The sequence below is a fragment of the Globicephala melas genome, chromosome 7, assembly GCF_963455315.2.
Source record: "Globicephala melas chromosome 7, mGloMel1.2, whole genome shotgun sequence".
NCBI lineage: Eukaryota > Metazoa > Chordata > Mammalia > Artiodactyla > Delphinidae > Globicephala > Globicephala melas.
The window spans coordinates 26,663,396-26,682,561 of NC_083320.1; the positions used below are offsets into that span (position 1 = coordinate 26,663,396).

At 33.8% G+C, this 19,166-nt stretch overlaps 1 protein-coding gene across 8 annotated transcripts in view; it reads left to right on the plus strand.

Annotated features, from left to right (window-relative positions):
• KANSL1L (KAT8 regulatory NSL complex subunit 1 like) overlaps positions 1-19,166 on the plus strand; it is a 145,441-nt gene that overhangs the window by 78,591 nt on the left and 47,684 nt on the right. For 7 of the 8 annotated variants that reach the window (XM_030853120.2, XM_030853110.2, XM_060301890.1 and 4 more), the window contains exon 6: positions 12,198-12,402. In XM_030853120.2, coding sequence (XP_030708980.1) covers positions 12,198-12,402 — 205 coding nt within the window. The remainder of the gene's footprint in view (positions 1-12,197; positions 12,403-19,166) is intronic. The other variant, XM_030853079.3, reaches the window with a different exon arrangement.

Genomic DNA, 19,166 nt, shown 5'->3' on the forward strand with positions numbered 1-19,166 from the left:
ATACCATCTGCTAACACATATATATGGAATCTAAAAAAAAAAAAATGGTCATGAAGAACCTAGGGGCAAGATGGGAATAAAGACACAGACCTACTAGAGAATGGACTTGAGGATATGGGGAGGGGGAAGGGTAAGCTGGGACAAAGTGAGAGAGTTGCATGGACATATATACACTAGCAAATGAAAATAGGTAACTAGTGGGAAGCAGCCACATAGCACAGGGAGATCAGCTCGGTGCTTTGTGACCACCTAGAGGGGTGGGATAGGGAGGGTGGGAGGGAGGGAGACACAAAAGGGAAGAGATATGGGGACATATGTATATGTATAAGTGATTCACTTTGTTATAAAGCAGAAACTAACACACCATTGTAAAGCAATTATACTCCAATAGAGATGTTAAAAAAAAATAGACGAATGGATAAAGAGGATGTTGTATGTGTATATATATATATATACATATACATATACATACAGTGGAATGCTACTCAGCCATTAAAGAATGAAATAATGCTATTTATGGCAACATGGATGGACCTAGAGATTATTATACTAAGTGAAGTAAGTCAGACAGAAAGACAAATACCATATATCATCACTTTTATGTGGGATCTAAAATATGATACAAATGAACTTATTTACAAAACAGAAACAGACTCACAAACACAGAAAACAAACTTATGGTTACCAAAGGGGAAAGGGGTGGGAAAGAGCTAAATTAGGAATTGGGGATTAGTATATACAAACTACTATATATAAAATAGATAAACAACAAGATCCTACTGTATAGCCCAGGGAACTATATTCAATATCCTATAATAAACCATAATAGAAAAGAATATGGAAAAGAATATATATTCATATTCTTTTTCATATCCTTTGCTGTACACCAGCAACTGACACAACCTTGTAAATCAACTATACTTCAATTAAAAAAAAAACTGTTTCCCTTTTCCCATTCCTGGGGCACCATGGGGAGAGTTGCCTTGGTGCTGAGCACAGCAGAAGATAAAATTAAAAAAGCAAACCTACTTTGAGATAGTGTGACCATGATGGGGACTTTGACATGGATTTTCAGTCCAAATTTGTATGGATTTTCAGTCCAAATTTGTATCAATGAGTCATCCAAGGAATGCCTAGTTTAAAATGGTTCTAGAATGGATGACACTACAATGGTTCTAGAATGGATGATGGCAGAGGCAAATGCAGATTCTCTCTAGAGGAAGGCACCTTCTTTCTTAGGCCCAGGAAATCCTCATGAATAATTTTTCAAGAGCAGTGATCAGCACAAGTCAAATATAATCAAACATGAGGACACAGGGCAAAGACAGTAAGAATAAGGAGAAAATAACAGCAAAAGCAGATCATAAAGTTTTCAGATATTCGAATTATCAAATGCTGATTATTTAAAAAACAGTGCTTATTCTGATTTTAGAAATAAAAGAGGCTTAAAAATACCTGCAGGGAAGAATCTATAAAAGTGACTAGCACATTTGAAAAAGGTCTAAAACTTCTGAAAAATGCTGAAATTAAAAACCAAGTGAGTTTGGCAGCACTGTGGACACAATTGAAGACAGAATTCATAATGTAAAAGATAGATTAGAAGAAAAGTTACAGAATGTAGGAAGAGAGACAAAACAATGGAAAATACAAGAGTCATTTAAAAATGTGGAGAACATGGACTTCCCTCGTGGTCCCGTGGTTAAGACTCCATGCTTCCACTGCAGGGGGCATGGGTTCAATTCCTGGTTGGGGAACTAAGATCCCACATGCCACCAGCTGTAGCCAATAAAAACAAAATATGGAGACTATACTGAGCAGGTCTAATATGAGACTTAATTAGCGGCCTGGAAGATGAGATAGAGACTGGAGCAGAAGCAACAGTTGAGGAGGTATTGGATGAAAAGTTACCTGATCTGACGAAAGACATCACATTCAGGAAGTCAAACACAGATTCCTGAGCAGGACAAATAAAAAGAAGTATACCCCTAGAAATAGAGAGGAAGTGTGGGGGGGAAAAGCAAAAACAGAAACAAATGGAATATCTAAAAGCAACAGTCGGGGCAGGAAAGGAGGAAGACATTACCTTAATTGAAGCCAGAGTTCAGCTGACAGCTGACTTCTCAAGAGTAATAATAGGAGCCAGAGTACAGTGAAATGATATCTTCATCGTGTTGAAAGAAAATAACTGTCTATCTAGAAATTCTATACTCAGAGAAAACATCTTTCAAGTCTGGCCTTGAAACACAATTGTTTTCAGACAAAGCAAAACTGAGAGTGTGTCACCAGTAGACTCTAATTAATGATAACCATAAAGGGAGTGTTTCAGGCAGTGGAAAGTGATGATCCTTTTGAGAGATGCAAGAAGGGATGAAGAACAAATAATATGGTAATAACTATATGGTTATATGTGAACAAACAGTAGAAAATATGTCTAGTAGGGTTAAAAAAATTCCATGGCAGCAACAGCATATAGGCCAGGAGGAAGGTAATGGATTTAAATTATTCTCAGGAGGCTGGTAAAAGTACAGAAGTTCCTTGACTTACAATGGTCAGACTTACAGTTTTTCAACTTTATGATGGTGCGAAAGTGATATGTATTCAGTAGAAACTGTATGTCAGATTTTGAATTTGGATCTTTTCCTGGTCTAGTGATATGTGGCATGATAATCTCTTGTGATGCTGGGCAGTGGCAACAAGCTGCAGCTCCCAGACAGCCACAAATCATGAGGGTAAACAGCCAATATACTTACTTTCTGCACCCATGCAACTATTCCATTTTTCACTTTCAGTATAGTATTCAATAAGTTACATGAGGTATTCAACATTTTATTATAAAATAGTCTTTGTGTTAGGTGATTTTACCTCACTGTAGGCTAATATCAGTATTCTGAGCATGTTTAAGGTAGTCTAGGCTAAGCTATGATGTTTGGGATTATATGCATTTTTGACTTAAAATATTTTCAATTTACAATGGGTTTATCAGGATGTAACCCCATCATAATTTGAGAAAGATCTGTACTGATTTAACTTTTGATGTTTCTACATTAAGTATGATGGAGAGGTCCACATGTGGCAGGGGTTTCTTAGGTGCTGATAATGTTCCTTTTCTTGACCTGAGTGGTAATTATGGGACAGTGGAGGAGTAGGTGAGGTATTGCTTCATATATACAAGTTACACATACCTTCTCAAAAGATAAATGTTTTATGTACTTAACTATAGGTATCTTATATTTTACAATAAAGAGTTAAAATAAGGTAAAAATTGTACACTTCAAAAAGGATAAATAGAAAATACAATTTTTAGTACTACGTTGTTAAAATTATAACCATAAAATACCAAAATTTTAAGGTAGAAGTAGGAATGTGATATTTAATTTGTTGAAAGTGAAACAAAGAGAATTAAATCTCACTTCAATGTTACCTTAAAAGTTACTGGTAGAGACTGATCCAGTTATTGGTTTCATTATGGTATCTAAATATTGATATTCTCTTCTAAAAATTTTGTAAAGTCTTAACCAACATTTGACAGTCATTAAGTCTACACTGTAACCCAGCTTCTACAATTCTATCATCTTAAATGGCACATGTTTTATCTACTAAAATGTAGTATATCACTCATCAGGTCATCAACTAAGAGTTTTAAGTATGTCTTGCAGTAAACATACCAGCTACTGGGAGACAGTATATAATATATATTAAAATTGTGGATATATTTCTTTCAGATCCTTAGCAGGGTACTGGTCATTGATTTACAACTATTCTTACTCTTTTAAAGAAGTACTTCAAAGTGGCCAGAGTTACGATAAGTATTTGAGGGCCTATGTAGAGCCTTACAGGCCAGCTATTACTGAAGACACCTGTCACATAGGTACTAGGAGTCACTGAGGTACCACCTATTTTTCCTTCATATCTCTTGGGAAGATAAAAAGTTGCTGACTTGTTTTTGGTCTACCTAATTTGTTTGGGACTCTGTAAACCCAGGTAAACACACTGTTGGATTTTATTCTCATTACACTAAACATACCTTCTCAAAAGACCATCTTGGGCATTTAATCTCCTTCTTCCCCCCTAGAAGGTTTTAACTTTTGTTAATTCTTAATTATAGTCGGTTTTAATTTAGTGGTTTTTGGGTTACTTGAGATTTTGGAAGTATACCCTTTTTACATATACTTTTTGTTTTGACATTTTGTGACCTTGAGCAAGTCAGTTAATCTCTTTACATCTCACTTTTTTTTTATCCTAAATTTACTGGAATACAAATATTTTGTAAAGTAGTTTCTAATGCTAATATTCTTCAATTAAATGCTTATTTGTAAGGAATTCCATTTTTTCAAACAAATTAAAAATAAAAACAAAAAGGTCTCAATACAGCCTAAAATGTATATCTTTTTGTAACATCACTATTGTGCTTTGCTTTTGATGTTTTATGTTAGCTTAAATCTAGAGATTTAGTGAATAAAGCAAAATTACTATACTCAACATATCTTAGTAACTTTAAAGGATAATCTAGAAGTTATTATGCAAAGAAGTACCCAAGACAGTAGGAGAAATGATAATTCTATTCAAATGTTAAAAACTTTCATATAAGCCATTGGGAAGAATTGTTTAAGTAAAATTTATTACACATTGCCTTTCTTGGATGATACTGAACTTAATTCAGTTTTTCTTTGATAACTCAAGCTCATCACTATGACCACATCCTCAGAGGCTATTGAGATTAATAATTGTTTATCTATAAAAGAATTCACTTAATAGTCAACAGATACCTACTGAGTGATGGCAGTGTGCCAGGCTTTGGATTGGATTGGGATATGATGTTGAACAAAACCAGGTGTGATCTCTGACCTTATGGTGTAGAGTCTAATTGGGTAAAAATGACATCAACCGAATAATCACACAAATAAATGTGAAATTTAAAATCCTGATCAAATGCTATGAAGAAAACTCACTGCATTGTTAAAATCGTTTTGGAATCAGATGGGTCTGAGATCAGTCCTAACTCTGCAACTTGGTAGCATTGTGATTTTAGGCAACTTTCTAAATCACAGTTGAAATGAGAATAGTTTGCTTCCTGGGTTGTTGTGAGGATCAAATGAGATGACAAGTGTGATACAATTTTGTTATTATTTTTTACTTGTTTATTATCTGTGTCCTCCTGGATGAGAATGTAAGCTCCATGAGAGTAGGAATTTTTTTGGTCTGTCTTATTAACTGCTATATTCCTAGCATCTAGATCAACGAGTCATAACATGGACACGAATAAATATTTTTTGAATGAATAGAATGACTTTTAAGATTTCTTTCAGGTAATCAGCATTCAAAACAAAAATATTTTGTATTTATTTGCTTTTTCTCTCCCATAGTCAGATTGGTATTTCAGTTGTTGGTCTCATGGCTGTCTCCTGAAATTCTGCTTCCTCTCATCAAATTTAATTCTGGACTAGAAAATCAGATAACCAAAGTTAGAGTGGTAGAAGTACCTGTACTATAATAAGAGACATTCTGTAGTAAGAGAGAAGGCCTCGCTCTTAACAGTAACAGGAGTGAGCTTTCATACATGGACTTACTAAGATCTTTTTTGGTTATTTAAAAGGGTTTTGCAATTTCAGCTGTATTCTGTATATTTGGACTTACCAGCTAAGTAAACTCATAAGTGCTTCTAATAAAGCATTCTCATTCTAGCTTTATATCACATTATATCATAAGTTTGGTATATAGTTAGGTTGGAAGAAATTTAAATTTTGAATTTTTAAAGTTTGGTTACCTATTCTATGTATTAATTTTTAGTGGACCATGTAGAACTTAATGCTTGATATAATTTTTAAAAAATATTTAAGGTAATTTTTATAATATCCTAATGATCTTTTTCTTTCAATGTCTAAAGTAAATTCACTTGGTTAATTATTTTTCAGGGCAGCTGTTTTTTCCACTTTTTATTTATTGATTCCCAACCCCCATCTCTTATTTAATGGAAGTATCTCCCAGAACTCAGAATTGTTTTCTTAGCTTTATTAATCTTGGCAGCAGGGTTTAAGATGAGTCACCAGGAACTGAGCAGCTGAAAAGATTGAGTCTTCAAACAAATGAAGCATTACATTTTACCATCATAGAGACAGTTATTGGTTTTTAGATCTCATACTCTAAAATGAAGATAAAATGTTGTAAATGCATCCTTATTTACCCCATGGGGTATTATCTCTGGGAAAGTGAATTTCTACTTGAAATAATGGCTAGATTTTTGTTGTTGTTGTTTTTACTTTAATGAGTCCCAGAATATGATATGAAATTAAATTCCAATTAATCATTGTCATGCTACTTAATTCCACTAATGATAATTATCTCACGAAATGCAACGATTCTTTCTAATTGGGCATCACAATTGAAAAACTGCCGCTAAGCTGGTAAACTAGTAACATATAAAGTAATTCTTTTACCCTCATAATATTTTCAATAGTCACTTCTCAGTTATGAGAAAACATTTTTAGCAGCAAATTCCAGGCTGAAGTTTTCAAAATAATTTTGGGTTTCTATGAGTGTCATTAACTATTGTATTAGCTAGATGTACAACATCAATAAGGAACTAAAACTTCTCCTGCTGTGTTTTTAAAATAATACCAGTAGGAATTATTTTCTTTTGTAAAAACTTTACTTTTCCCTTTTAACCTCTATTAATATAAGTCTGAAACTTAATGTTATAGGAAATGTTTAAATAAATTGTGATGCAACCACTGGAAGGCATATCATATAACTATTAAAAAATTATGTGTAGGGCTTCCCTGGTGGCGCAGTGGTTGAGAGTCCACCTGCCGATGCAGGGGACACGGGTTCGTGCCCCGGTCCGGGAAGATCTCACATGCCGTGCAGCGGCTAGGCCCGTGAGCCATGGCCGCCGAGCCTGTATGTCCAGAGCCTGTGCTCCGCAACAGGAGAGGCCACAACAGTGAGAGGCCCGTGTACCACAAAAAAAAAAATTATGTGTATAGAAGGGATGTAGTCATATAGGAACATACTTCCTTTGGAATGTTAGGTGGAAAAATCAGGATGCCAAAATCATTGTACAGTATGATTTCATAGGAAAAAAAAAGATTTGAAGGATAAAATTTAAAGTTTTTATTAAAGCTATATTTGTGTTTAGATGATGAGATTTTGAAAAATATTTTAGCTTTTATTTTTTTCAACTTTTTTCTATTTGCAAATTTTCCTTTAAAATGAAAAATAATAATTAGTAAAATAGAAAGTCTCAATTTCAAACTGTATCTTATATGTCAGAAAAACAGCTCACAGATTATATTGAAGAATCTGAACTGTACTCCCAAACTATAGATTAGCTAGAAATGTTTGGCAAATTTTATGTCACAGTACTCAGAACAATATAGCTATCATATTGGCTTCCTAGTCCCTTTGCCTTTATACTTTGTAATTTCAAGTCCCACTTGAAATTAAGAGCCAGAGATAAGAATAGCAAATAACACTGCAATAGTCGGTCTCTTTTTCTCTCAACCTTTATTATGAAAAGCTTTAACATATAGAAAGCATAGCAAAGTGAATCAACTTATTCCCAGCTTTAACAGTTGTCAAGATTTTGCTACTCATTTCAGCTATTTCCCTTCCTGACACATTTTTTTCCTATGCTTTTAAAAAATAAATTCTATTGGTTGTTATTTTAACTGTAAATACTTCTGTATATTTCTCTGATAAGCTTTTTTTCAACATACCCACCATGTTGTTATCATCTGCTTTTTTTTATTATTCTTATATTAGTCATAATTTATCACTATCATGAAATTCTCTATATTCATATTTTCCCAGTTGTCTCATAAAAATCATCTTTTTATGATTTTGTTAGAATAATTTGTTATTCTAACAAATTTGTTTGTTAGGATAATTTGTTAGAATCAGGACCCAAACAAAATCCATATTACATTTGGTTGTTATGTTACATTTTAAAATGTAAATATTAGAAATTCCTAATGCCAAAAAAAAAAAGACTGCAATTTTGGATGACATTTTAGTTTTCTTCTTATAAAATTATATAAGTTCATTGTATGAAAAGTTAAAAATTCATAAAATACTAAGAAGAAAGTGGAAATCACTTACATTGCTCAGAATATATTTCCTTCCTATCATTTTTTACATTATTTTCATAGTTGAGATCTATTGGAAGCCGTTTTATATCTTATTTCAAAGTATATCTGAAGCTTTCTATACTTAAAATTTTTTTTTCCATTTTAATGGCTGCATTAAGATGTACCTTAATTTTTTAGAACAGGTAAGTACCTTAATTTTTTTTAGGGGCCATATCTAATTTAGAATGCCATTTTACAGTGTACTCCAACACATTTTCTTGTTGCTATGGTTGAAGAGACTCGTATTTTTGAGTAAGGGGTCTAATTTTCCTAATTAATTCCTAGAGTAGGTGAAATGGGCTGGTCGATGCACTGTTTTCTCTATATGTAGCAGATAATGCCTGGATCTTGGTCCATTGGCCGTTTGAGAGAGATGTTTGTTTTGCCATGTGGAGGACAAGTAATGCCCCTAGTGGGCCATTTTAGTAAGTTTATATAAAGTCCAATTTTATATAATTTCTTTAAAATATCATTGAATATATCTGAGTATATGATGCATTAATTTCTCCAAACATTATCAAGGGAAAGAAAGGTATTAAATTCAACTATTGGCAGGACTTTGGGCATCAGGGAAAGTTTGGAAAAGGTTGCACCTACCTTAGCTGCTATAGGTTGAAGTCATCAAAGAACTCCAAAAGATCAAAGTAGACTTGAAATAGACATAAGTTATGCAAAAATAGTGATTCTTAGGTGTGTACTTTTATGAATATATCCATTTCGTAGGGGTGTTATAACAAATCACCACTAAGTGTGTGGCTTGGTATAACAGATATTTATTCTTTCACAATTCTGGAGGCTAGATGTTTTTAAAATCAAGGTGTCAGGCAGGGCCATGCTCTCTCTGAAGGTTTCTGGGAAGAATCCATCCTTGCCTTTTCCTGGCTTCTGGCAGTTCCTGGCAGTCCTTGGCGTTTTTGGCTTCTCTCCTCTGTCTTCACATGGCATTATTCCCTGGGTGGATCTCTTCCTTAATTCTGTGTCTCTTCTTATAAGGACATCAGTGATTGGATATAGGACCTACCCTAATCCAGTATGACCTCATTTTACCTAATTACATCTGCAAAGACTGTATTTCCAAGTAAGGTCACAATCTGAGGTTCCTGGTGGATGTAAATATTGTGAGGACACTGTTCAGCCCAGTATAGCAGGTGTGGGTATTTGTGTATATGAGTAGATTGGGAACTGGGGAGCTATCGTAAGTTCTTAGATAATACACATTATAATTCTCTTCTCCATTGTTGATTTCTGCTTTTTCTTAAGTGTATTTAGTATAAGAATACATGAATGTGGGGGAAATGTTGAAAACAGTACTAAAACAGTAATTTAAAATTCTGTGTTGAATAATTGCTGCTGTTCCTTGAGATTAAAAGATAAAAACAATTTCATGAAGTCTTGTCTATTTATGGTTTTAGAATCCTAAATTTATAACCAGGACCCAAAGTTTCTTATTTACTAAAAGCATTTGAGCAGAGCGTTATAATGATTATTTCAGTCCTTCTAAGAAAATAATTTGGCTTAGGCCAAAGGTTATGAAATACTTGAATAATTTACTAAAAATTCTAGACTATCTTTCACTGAGTTTATTAAAAAATAGGTTGAAATTAGACTGTTCTTCCATATCCATCCACCATTATCACCACCCCCAAGATGACACCAAGAAGTTAGCTAATATATGTCCCCATAAACCCATATCTTTAGATTGTTTTATTAATTTTGATGCAAGTACATAATGTTTGCAGGAATTGATTTTTGTAGGGATTTATAATAAAATATCAATTAAAAGATTAATTGCCTCACTTCTGGGCCTTTGGTTTCTGTAGTAATCAGTATAGTAAAATTTTTATTTAAAAAATTCACTTGAAGTTTTCCATTTATACTCTGTAAAAGCAAATTGAATGCCTATTGTTATCCATAAATATCTTAACTGCTAAGATTTTCTAAGATTGTAATAGAAAACCAATTATATCAGAAAGTCATTAAGTAACTTAGAGAAATTTAACAATGTTAATAAAACATGAATTTATGACTTTTGGCTTATTTTCTTAGATAAAGCTCTCGGTCATTTTGCACTTTTTAAATTAGAAGAAAAATTTTAAACTTTATCCATGCCTTCTCTTTTACAAATCAAAACATCTTATAGCTCTCATCTGCTTATTATTCTTATAAATTTATAATGGGCATATATGATTATGAGATAAAATAAGGTACATCATATCTTACTATCAGAAACTAACTTTTTAAACCAAAGTTAGAGATTTAGAATGGAACTCAAAGCAGTGTAAATATGTAACTTATTTTTCTAAAAGGACTCTTGTAGCCTTCTGTTTAGAGCTTCTTTTGGGTCTTAAACTAGAATGTTCCATGTTTACTCATTCACTAAACTAATTATTTAGGTGTAGTATGTGGTGTTATACATGCACTGTGCAAAGCACTGAGCTGGAGTGGGTAAATCTGCAAATATATATCTTTATATTTCTCCGTTCATTCAATAAATATTGAGTATTTGCTGTATGCAAGGTACAATATCAGGAACTTCTTGATATAAAATTAAACAAAACAGACACAGTCTTTGTAATACTTACAGTCTTAGATAAGGAGAAAGACATTAATCAGATAATAATACAAATAAATGTAAACTTATCGCCATGAAAAATACTATGAAGAAAAGGTGAATGGTACTATCAGAGCTCATAAGGGAATTTGACTTAGTCTTTGGAGGGGCTATGCAAGGGCTCAAAGACACCTGAGGAAATGACTTTTGAACTGAGAGCCAGATGATTATTGGAAATTATGTAAGTGAAGGAGGATGTGAGAAAATTCCAGGAAGCAGAAATTATATATAATAGTGAGTAGTGAGTGCGAGTTATTTGAAATGAAAGGAGGCAGTGCAGCTGGAACACAGGGAACCAGACGGAGTGTGATTCACGATGCAGCAGGAGAGCCAGCGGCAGGGGCCAGACCAATTTACCTATACTGGTCTGGCCAGTAGTACATACTCAATTTTATTTATATGTAGTCACCAAATTCTATATTTTATTTTGGTTTCACCAACATAAGCCATTCAGGTACCTTTATTTCTTGTTTCTTATTACTATGTAAAGTTCTTGAATTACTTGCTTTATCTACAAGATAATAGAATATCTTATAGCAGCCGTAAATATTCAAAACCAATGATACTGCTATAGAAAAACCATATCTTATGTTTACCATTAAACACTGATTATACCTGAACAAAATAGCACATTTAGAATTCATATGTTGATTAGCAATAACATGTACAGCAGTTTCACTTGTTGATCTTAGAATGCTAAGTTGACTAGCTTTCGTCTTATATAAATAAGGTTGAAACTGGTATATTATAGTGCCCAAAAAGCCGAATATTTTATATATAATATACTGGTATAAATGAATTTAAATTTATGTGGTGACAGGCATTAACTTCCTCCTGATGTTTTGATGTTTTAAAATATTTAAATAAATGTTTAAAAATTAATATGAAGAATGATTATAAAATTATGCTTATTTCATGTGTAGTTTGTGTGATCTGTTTTAATATTTTATAGTTTGTGGCTTCTGTGTCATCAGAAGTTTGAAAAGATTCTTAAAATGTAGTCGGATTGCATCTTTGTTTCAAAATTCACTGAAACGATATGTAATGCTTATGTAAGAGCAGCTAATGATGTAGTGATGAGATTTTAGCCCTTTAAAAACCTGTAATCCTGTATAATTTCACCCTTATTCAAAAAGAATTTGATGTAAGTAGTTTCAACACTGTAATATTCATGAATTATTGATTTACAGTGAACGTTTACATTGTACTAGTGAACTCATGTAAGCATTTCTAACCTGTGGGATATTTGTTTTGCAGGAGAAAATAGAAATTCTGTATTCACAACTTGAAATGCAATTTCCCATTAATATTAATTCTTTCATCGATTGTTACCACAAAATTGGCTAAAATTAATACTCTTCTGTCATAATAGATCAAGGTGATTTACATTTAGTTTTCTTTGTCTTTTTTGTTTGTTTTGTTTTATTCCCTCCACTCCCATTTATTTCATGGCATATCAGTGCTTCAGAGAATTTAGATGAGCTCTCTTCCTCCAGTAGCTGGTTACTTAACCAGAAGCACAGTAAGAAAAGGAGAAAAGACAGGACAAGATTGAAATCTCCATCCTTGACTATCATGAGTACAGCAGCTCGAACAAGGCCACTTCAGAGTTTCCACAAACGAAAACTCTACAGATTGAGCCCTACTTTTTATTGGACTCCGCAGGTAAGGTCGCCTTTGGCAAAACATGAACAAAGATTTTATTGTCAATATATTTCACAAGTTAGAGGATATGAACTGTACACAGTTGTTTAGAATAAGTGGGATTTAATAATTTTTAAACATAGCAGTGTATTCTGAAACTTCTCACATTTCCATTTTTTTAAATCACTATTATGCTTAAACGAGTTTGAAAGAAATGTACATATCAAGTTGATTTTAAAATTTTACTAGTAAGGGTAACAAGGAAAACACAAGTGTATTATATATTTGCCTTTTGCTTAGTGAAGAAAAAAGTAACAATCTGCAGGGTTTTCAGTTATTTTGGAGGAAATGACATTGCTCTCCCTTTTATGTTTGGTATTTGTTAAACCTGGTGAGCACTCCTTTTTCATATAAGCAATGAAGTTTTAGATGACCATGCTTACCCTTTTTGCAAATAAAATATGCTTCATTAAAAGCGTCCATTTTGAAAAGCATATTTTTCATTTGTTAGCAACATGTTAGATATGCATCTTTCAGTGCATATCTAAATAAGCTGTGATGGAGAGCAAAATTATCTCTAGTTCTCATGGTATAATGTGCTTTTTTTCTCTTATATTTTTTATATGCCAATATGAAATATTTATTGTGGGAATGAATAATAATGGTGATGATTTGGGAAAATCTGGGAAATGTTTGATCAAGTTTATTTATTTATGCCTTATTTTACTATATATATATTAGCATCTTTATTGGAGTATAATTGCTTTACAATGTTGTGTTAGTTTCTGCTTTATAACAAAGTGAATCAGTTATACATATACATATGTTCCTATATCTCTTCCCTCTTGCATCTCCCTCCCTCCCACCCTCCCTATCCCACCCCTCTAGGTGGTCACAAACCACCTAGCTGATCTCCCTGTGCTATGCAGCTACTTCCCACTAGCTATCTGTTTTAAATAATATGTCAAAGGAAAGAAATTATCCTTGATTTAATATTGTTTTTGATTATTACTACATTAACTATTTTTAAATATATTTCTATAAAAAAATCAAGATGCTTTGTTTCATTAGGAACCAGTTTCAAATTTGGTTTTATAGGATCCTTTTATAAATAGGAACATGAATTCTGACAAATTAATTTTTATTAATAGATTGATTTTTGCCATTTAGTAGTTCAGGTATTAGTAGTATGCTTTCCCAACTTGAAATTTTTAAGAAAGTTTTATTTCAGAATTTAAAGAAATTTTACATATTTAATAAACCTAATAGGAAAATATTTTATTTAAAGTTTTTATATATGAAATTATATTTTATTTAATAATTTTTATTTAAAGTTACTACAAACAATAGAGAAATAATATATTTGAAAATGATTTCGTAATTTCATAGTTATAAATAGAATTGTCTATCAAAAATATCTCACATTTGAATATGCCTTAATATTCTGACTGGAAGGAATCTATCTGAATAATTTAGGGGATTTGCTCAATATTACTAAAGTACTGCATATGCCTTGATAATATAAAGATTGGCCTGGAAAAGTGTGAACAAATTTAAAACTTCCAGCAAACAAAGGAAGAAACACGTCTAACATTGTTACTAGTAGACCATATAATTTACCATATTCCAGTCATAATGCTAAGCATTTTCAGTACATTATTTTATTTAGTCCTCAAACATAAAGCTATGAGGCATTATCAATCCCACCTTTAGATGCAGAAATTGAAGTTTAGGGAGATTAAGTAACTTTCCCGAGGTCATACAGCTAGTAAACAATAAGTCTGATTCCCAAGCCATGTTCTTATCCATTAGTACATTGATAACAACAAAAATAAACCAAATCTTTTTTTAATCAATATTTTCTATTGAAGTTGATCTACAGTATTGTGTTAATTTCTGCTGTACAGTGAAGTTATTCAGATATATATATATATATACACATTCTTTTTTTAATATTCTTTTCCATTATGGTTGTCATAGAATATTAAATATAGTTCTCTGTGCTATATACTAGGACCTTGTTGTTTATCCGTTCTCTGTATAAAAGCTTACATCTGCTAACCCCAACCTCCCACTCCATCCCTGCCCCAACCCCCTCCCCCTTGGCAACCACCAGTCTGTTCTCTATGTCCATGATTCCATTTCTGTTTTCATGGATAGGTTCATCTGTGTCATATTTTAGATTCCACATATAAGTGATATCATATGGTATTTGTCTTTCTCTTTCTGACTTACTTCACTTAGTATTATTATCTCTAGTTGCATCCATGTTGCTGCAAATGACATTATTTCATTCTTTTTTATGTATGAGTAGTATTCCATTGTATATATGTACCACATCTTCTTTATCCATTCATCTGTTGACAGATATTTAGGCTGTTTCCGTGTCTTGGCTATTGTGAGTAGCGCTGCTGTGAACACAAGGGTGCATGTGTCTTTTTGAATTATAGTTTTGTCTGGATATATGCTCATGAGTGGGATTGCTGGATCATATGGTAATTCTATTTTTAGTTTTCTGAGGAATCTCCATACTGTTTTCCACAGTGGCTAAACCAAATCTTTTATGTGCTTGAAATCAGTAAAGACTGTATATTTGGGAATTGGGGAAGGAGCTTTATCTGGTTAGAGGCATTTAGAAATGCACCATAAAAGATGGGTTTGGAAAGATAAACAGAATATTGAAAGGGTTTAGGGGAGATTAAGAAAAGCACTTTAGTAATTGTAACAGAGGTGGGAAAAAATGATGGAGAACAGCAAATGACCCCACCCCCAACTTATCCCCCAAATTTCCAGGGTAATAGTTATTTACCTTTCTAAATTTAATAAATGTCATTTCTCTCAGGAAGCCTTCCTTGATATTCCCACTATGGGGTATATAATGATGTAGCACCCTGTGTTATAATAATAATCCATTATTTTATAATAATGTTCCATTTATTTTTCTGTCTTCTTATTACACTGTAAGTTTTTTGAGAACAGGAACTGTGTATTTCTGAACCTACAAGGTCTTGAACAGTAACTGTCCAATAGTATATGCTCAATAAATAATTAATATGTGAAAGAATTATTGTAGTGGAATGTAGAAAGATATTTAAAAGGCAATGGAGAGTGAGAATTTGTGTGTGTGTGTGTGTGTGTGTGTGTGTGTGTTTCCTTGATTTGCTTTGTGAAAGGGTCTAGAACAGTAATGTCTAATAGAACTTTCTGTAATGACGAAAATGCTCTGTAAATATCTGTGCTGTCCAATATGGTAGCTACTAAATACATGTAACTATTGACCACGTGAAATGTGACTAGTGCAGCTGAGGAACTGAATTTTTATTTTTATTAATTTTGATTTAAATGGCCACATTTGGATAATGGCTACCAAATTGGATATGACAAGACTAGACTCAAACTTACCATGATAGCAGTGAGAACATGTGGCACTCATTCTGTTTTCTAATACTATTCCTTACTGAAAGGAAATATAGATCTTTGGAGAAGTGTCTGATCTCCAGGGTTGGGGAAGAGGGGCTATAAAATGGGCCTGGGACATCTTATTGTTACCAGAAGGCAAGGAAGTGTTTAAAAAAAATGATGGGGGCATGTCAAAAAAAAAAAAAAAAACCCAAGAGCTTGTTTGGAGAGGCTTCCACTGGCCAAATCTGGGGCTCTTTGAGCATTGAAATAGCTAAGGACAGTAATTAACCCAGTGAAAATATAGGTAGCCATGAGTGTATCCTGATGAGAGAGAGAGAGAGAGAGAAAGAGAGAGATTAAAAGGGGAAAGGGAAGACTTTTGCATAGAGTAGGATACTGATTAAGAAATGTGGAGTGAGCAGTCAAATTAGAGAATCATTGCAATAATCATAGTAAAGATTGACTGGGTAAGAAGCATCAATGCATGAAAAGTCTGGGGTCAGGATTGGGGAAAAGTTTGATGAGGAGCAGGATATTGATATTGTCTTAACTATATGGTAGAGAACCAGACAATAACCTTGCCTGAGTGATCAAAACTAACGTAGCCTATGTCTGTTCAGAGAAGGGAACAGCCGAGAACAGTGACCTCCAGGTCCCAGGGTCCCTGTGGCACAGGCCATGCTGTGCAGGGGCTGGAGGAGAGGCCCTAGTTGTGTGGGTTTGCCCCGGACTCAGCAGGAGGTAGGAGAGGTGAGCGCCAAACAGGCTGGGCTGGAGCAGCGGAAGGACAGGGGAGGAGCCAGCACTCCTGAGACCCACCAAGGCCTTGAATGACACTGATGTGAGAAACACAGCAACCAAAGACAGTGTGTGGAATTGGTTTGGGTCTTGATTTGAACAAGAACCCTGAAAAGACATTTTTGAGATCATTGGGAAAAATTGACCACAGCTGATGATTAGATAATGTTCAGGAATAATTGATAATTTTGATGGTGTGATAATGATATTGTGGTTATGTGAGGAAAAGGCCTTATTTTTAAGAGATGCATTCAGTAGTGAAATGGGTAACAGGACAATGTTAAGAATTTGCTTGAAAATATCAGAGCAAAGCAATGAAGTGAAGGAAAGAAAGGGAGAAGAGGATGGATGAAGTGAGATCAGTAAAAGGTTAATTTGGAGAGGTAGGTACATAAGGGATCACTATATTATTCTCCCTGCTTTTGCGTATGTTTAAAAACTTGAACAGTAAAAATAAAAAAAACTAATGTAGCCTATTAGAAGGATACAATATCACTATGTAGTATTCTGACCAGACATACATAACCTGAATTTAACCATGAGGAGACATCAGACAAAGCCAAAATCAGAAACATGCTATTAAGAAATGAAAACTGGCCTGTATACTTAAAAAAAAAAAAAAAAAGCCAATGTAATAAAAGCCAAGAAAGCCTGAGGAACTGCTTCAGATTGAAAGATAGACTAAGATATATGACAACTGAATGAATATATGATCCAGATCACAGTTCTTTTGGAGGGAAAATATGGGGACAATTGACAAAACTGTACTATTGATGCTAGATTGTATTAAAATATTGTGTCAATGTTGAATTTCCTGAATGTGATATTTTGCAGTTATGTAAGAAAATATACTTATTCTAGGAAATACACATTGAAATATTAAGGGATAAAATGGCTAAGGCATCCATTTTATGTAATAAACTAACTCCTATGCATCTAGAATGGTACTAGCTATGTAACATCCTTGGCAGAATTTAGAAAATAATTATTTAAATAATTTTCTATAGTGTTTAACTCTCTAGGGTACTGGTTGAGAGCAGCTTATATAAGGGCAATGGAGAGAGGTGGCAGTCTTCCGCTACTAGGTAGCATATAGTATATATAGTTGGCCGATCAATATTCTCACTGCAATAACTACATGTATAAGTTACCAAAAAAAATCATCATGCTATTAAAGACATTAGGGGGATTCTGGTTTCAGCTCCAACATGTAAAGAGCTTGGAAGTTGTCACAACTGTCCTTACAGCGAGAAAAAGGTGAACAAACTGAAAATCAGTGCCTTTTCATGAACCCATCAGATAATTGAGGTTGCAGAGCAAACCGCCAACCCGAAATATGGAGAGACAGGCAAATCCAAAGAGTTACAGCCAAGATCTGCTTACCTGGAGCAGAAACTATAGCAATCATAAACTAACTGGTAGGAGCACTTAAGTGGTAATTTTGTTGAATTGCTTGAGGCTGAGTGTGGACTAGTCTGAGAGTGAAAAACTCCTGGGGACTACAGCCTAAGGGAACCCCACACCTCACACTTCCATGGACTTTACCTTTAGGCACCCAACTAAGTTCTCAGAATGAAGAGCCAAAAAGGATCCCTAGTGGCTCTGGAATGGAAGGGAAGGGTAACCTTTATGAAATAAGCCTAGAGCATTATCTATTATAAGGTTTACTCTTCAGGGAAAAAAAACTTTACCAGAGCCTTATTCCATCTGAGAGAAGAGCATTTCTCCCACTCCTGCCCTCTGTAGCCTTTCTGTCTCACCTAAGAGAGAATGGGGGTGGAAAATAAGAAACACTTGTTAAAGTCACAGACCAGGGACACAGACCCACCAAAAGACTGAGATTTAATTGTAAGATTATAGTAAGTTATGCTACTATAGTAGATATGCTTTCTCTCCCCCATTCTTTACCATAACACCAACAGAACCCCAGTATAGTAACAGTGGGTTACAGCTGCAAAATATATAGTCCCTCTGAGGAGAACTATTTAACAGGGGAGACAAAAACAAGGACACTGGAGGAGTTCGAGGCCTCTGACACCTACAACTATAACTGGCATTAAACGCAGTCCCACTCAGACTCTTAGATTAACGTAACATCTCACAATAAAGGCCTGTTTACCTCAGATCCTATGACATTATGTTCAGCTTTCAACAAAAAATTACAGGGCATGATAGGGAAAAAAAGACTCTGAAAATACAAAGAATTCATCAGAACCAGGCTCAAATATGGCAAAGGTATTGGAATTCTCTTAAATAACTAATATGTTAAAGTCTTTAATGGGTAAAGTAGAAGACATGCAAGAACAGATAGTTAATGTAAGCAGAGAGATGGAAACTCTTAAGGAGAATCAAAAGTAAATGCTAGAAACAAAAAAAAACTGTAACCTAAATGAAGCATGCTTTTCATGGGCTCATCAGTAGATTGGACATGGCTGAAGAAACAATCAGCAAGCTTATATAGGTCAATAGAAACTTCACAAACTGAAATGCAAAAAGAAAAGGGAGTGAATAACACAGAACAGCACATCCAAGAATTTGGGGGCAATTTCAGGTTGTGTTTCAGATAAGTGATTGGAATACCAAGA